We start from the raw sequence: 3,634 nt of genomic DNA, 5'->3' as shown, positions 1-3,634 counted from the left end.
CCAAAAAAAAAAAAAAAAAAAAGGAGAGGCACAGAAATCACTCAGTAAGACTCCTACTATTGTTCCTTGTTCCTGTTTCTAATACAAAGCATCTTTACCAGATGCCCAGCCTGGTCACTCTGTCATTAGGCATTTTAGCATCATAAAGGAGCTTTGTTCCCAAGTGTCCATGGGAACAGCATCCTGAGCCCTGGTACCCTAGGGTACCTTTCCCTGACTTAACATTCAGTGATGAATAGTTCCTTTACCACTGATTAAAAATGGAAATCTGGAACGATCCCCCCATATCTATCTCTCTCTCTCTATCTCTCCCTCCCTTCTCTCTCTCTTTCTCCTCTCTCTCTCTCTCCCCTCTTTCTCTCTCTCTCTGCCATAGCCTTCCAAAACAACATGGATATAACTCTTTAACCCTGCTGAATTCTGTGTGTGTGTGTGTGTGTGTGTGTGTGTGTGTGTGTGTGTGTGTGTGTGTGTGTGTGTGTGCCAGCCCTGGGGCCTGAATTCAGGGCCTAGGCACTTTCCCTTAGTTTTTATGCTCCGGGCTAACACTTTACTGTTTGAACCATAGCTCCACTTTGACTTAATTGAAAATAAAAATCACACAAACTTTTCTGACCAGGCTAGCTTCAAACCACCATCCTTAGATCTCAGCCTCCTCAGTAGCTAGAATGACAATTATAAGCCATCAGTGTCTGGCTTAAATTCTTACAAAGCACATCCACCTGCATCTCTGTCTCCCCAGGAGCAGGCCTGAAAAATGTCTGGAGTTCTATCTGCATCTGTCCCTTCTCTCACACACTCCTTAGTGGCCTCAAACTCTCACTCTCCAGTGGCTTCCCAGGCCAGGAATCTGTTGCTGAGTTACCAGAATAAACCCTGCCAGCTACAGGTAGCCATCTGCAGCTGTGACACCCAGAAGCTCAACCTCCCCAATCTGGAAATAGAATTCTCCCAGAAGCAAATGGTTTAGATCCTCTGAACATAGGGATGCAAAAAGCATTACCTTGCCAGTCTATCTTCAACCCCAAAAGGCAAAAATGATGAGATCCTACCCTCCCCCTAACACCCACCTATAACATGGCCACTTCACTAAGTGAAAGACCCTGGCAAGGAATGTGGCAAGAAGAAGCCCTAGAAACAGCTAAATGGGCTTAGATCTGCCACTTAGCTTCATGGATCCTTTGGAAACTTCCGTGTGCACTGTGGACAGAGGCACAGGCTCAGACTCCTCCAGAGGAGTGCTATGCTGGCAGGTCAGCACAAAAGCCTTGATCTCTTTCTTGATATTGGTGTTGAGAAAGCCATAAATGAAAGGGTTGACACAGGTAGACGCCATGGCGAGCAGGTGGCACACCATGAAGATAAGGTTACCATGGCACACGGAGATGACCTCCGGGTACCAGTCCTCCAGGGTATTGAATACATGGAAGGGCAGCCAGAGCACTGCAAAGGCAGCCACCATAGCCGCAAGCATCCCATTGACCCGTTTCATCTGTCCCTCTCGTGAGCTGCAGGCGCCCCTTGGAAGCACGCGTCCCTGCCTCCACAGGCACAAGTAGATGCGCAGGTAGCAGACCAGAATGAAGCCCAATGGGATGCAGTACTGAAAAAGCAGCAGGAAGGTGGTGTAGATGACATGGTGTTGGGCCACGGGCCAGGACTCAGTGCACGCTACCTTGTCTGCCAGAAACTCTAAAGCCTTGGGGTGCTCCTCATGGAAGATGCTGTCAAGGATGCTGTAAATAAGGAAAGGAAGGGAAAGGAAGCAGGCTATGAACCAGATTATCACAATCCCCAGGTAGGCCTGAAGGACACTGGGTTTCCAGCCTGTAGGGTTGACTATGAGCTGATGCCTCTCCAGGGCCACAAGGACAAGTGAGAGGATGGAGACTGTCACCGACATACACTGGATGAAGACTGACACCTTGCACAGGGCCTCACCGAAGATCCAATAGTCCATGATGGTGTAGGTAACCGTGAGTGGCTGGCAGATGAGGCACATAAGCAAGTCAGAGAAGGCCAAGTTAGCAATGAGCAGGTTGGTCACGTTGGTTTTGTCTTTCTGCCTCATGGTTACACATATCAAACAGAGGTTTCCCAAAATCCCCATTATGGTCTCAATGCTATAGCAGGTGACAATGAAGGCCAGAAAGTCCATGGAATCCTGGCAGTGGTCAGAGAAGTTGTACAGGATGCTCCACGGGTGGCTTCTGTTTCCACCCCAGGAAACCGGGACATGTGAGGTATTCATGGTGAATGTGAGAAGATCCAGTAGTTCTTGAACTAAGGGATCCAAGTCAGAGATGATGCCTGCAAGGCAAACAAACAGGATTCAGAGTTACACCTCTAGGATGGAATCCATGGAGGAGCAAGGGTCAGGAGATGGTTCTTGGCTATTTTCAGCCCCAGGCAATCTCCTTGGAGAGATGGAGCTCTTACCTAAGGCTTAAGGTAAGAGACCAGCATCTGATAATTGCTACCTGATACAAAGCATTTGTTGTATGCTAAAGATGTGCTCCATGCGTGCATGTACCAGCTAGCTTATTTTGTATGTAAGTGGTTTGAACTCAGGGTCTCATGCTCTCACTTGGTTTTTTCACTCAAGGTTGGCTCTCTAACACTTGAGCCACCAGTTTTTTTGCTGGTTGGTGTGAAAAAGTTTTGCTCGCCTTATATTTTTATTATCTTTAAGTAGTTTTATTTGCTCATTGATTGAATATGAGTCTCCCAGACCTTTTTGGCTGGGCTAGGTCTGAAATGGCGATCCTTAGATCTTAGCCTCCTGAGAAACCGGGATTACAGCATGAGCAAACAGGGCCTTACTAGCTACTTTATTCTGAGACACAGGCATTGCCATTGGACATGGGGGGTCCTAGGCAGAGCCCCACCCTCGTAAAGTGTGGAGGTGGAGCTAGAACTCTGGTTGTTCTAGCTCTGTAGTCCCTAACACTCGTCTTTCCAAACAGAAATGAGTTTTGAAAAGAGGAAAGGAAAGTGGAGCTAGCGTCCCAATGCAAGGGGCACGCTGATGTATGACAGGTGGCAGGGATGGAGATGGGAATCCCAGGCCTCCTGACCAAGCCAAATCTCCTGGCACCAGGGTCATGCTGGAGGGAGCTGGGATGAGACTCATGTGGCTCAGTGGCCGAATGCTCCAGATGCCTCTGCTGATCAGGTAGACAGAGTACCCCGGGTCCACTGGGCTGTCGCCCCAAAGAACCCCATTATGTCCTCCTGCAACCCTTCAGCTCACCTTGGGTGATCCCCTTCAGGGCTGCTGGGCCCCCCACCCCCACTCTAAGAACCTAGGGCCTCAGGTCCTCCAGACACACTCCAGGGGGTGCCAACCGGAGGCAGTGCGGGTCCACTTACAGCTTTTTTTGTAGGGTGGGAGGAGTTCATTGGAGATAAGAGTGTCAGGAGCTTTGAACCGCGATCCTGAGTAGCTAGGATTACCCGCATGAGCCACAGCGGCTCAGGGCGAGAGGCAGAGTTACCAAGCAAGGTCAGCAGAATGTGGACGGGATTTAGTTTCCAGGCAGCTCAGGAGAGAGCAGGGCTTGGCTGTAACCCCACCACACACGCACACACCCCAGGACACGCGCTGCCCCTGCCCCTTCCCAGCCAGTCCGAT

At 49.7% G+C, this 3,634-nt stretch overlaps 1 protein-coding gene across 1 annotated transcript; it reads right to left on the bottom strand.

The window, feature by feature from the left end:
• Positions 1 to 341: 341 nt before the first annotated feature.
• LOC150054385 (neuropeptide Y receptor type 4-like) lies at positions 342 to 2,251 on the bottom strand. Its single transcript, XM_090347007.1, has one exon. It carries the CDS (start codon positions 2,249 to 2,251, stop codon positions 1,142 to 1,144), a length of 1,110 nt encoding a protein of 369 aa, XP_090203133.1. The 3' UTR covers positions 342 to 1,141.
• Positions 2,252 to 3,634: the final 1,383 nt, after the last annotated feature.

Source organism: Megascapheus bottae, chromosome 15 (genome assembly GCF_031878675.1).
Source record: "Megascapheus bottae isolate mThoBot1 chromosome 15, mThoBot2.hap1, whole genome shotgun sequence".
Classification (NCBI taxonomy): Eukaryota; Metazoa; Chordata; class Mammalia; order Rodentia; family Geomyidae; genus Megascapheus; species Megascapheus bottae.
Note: the sequence above shows the minus strand (reverse complement) of the source record. Positions and strands in the feature narration are given on the sequence as shown.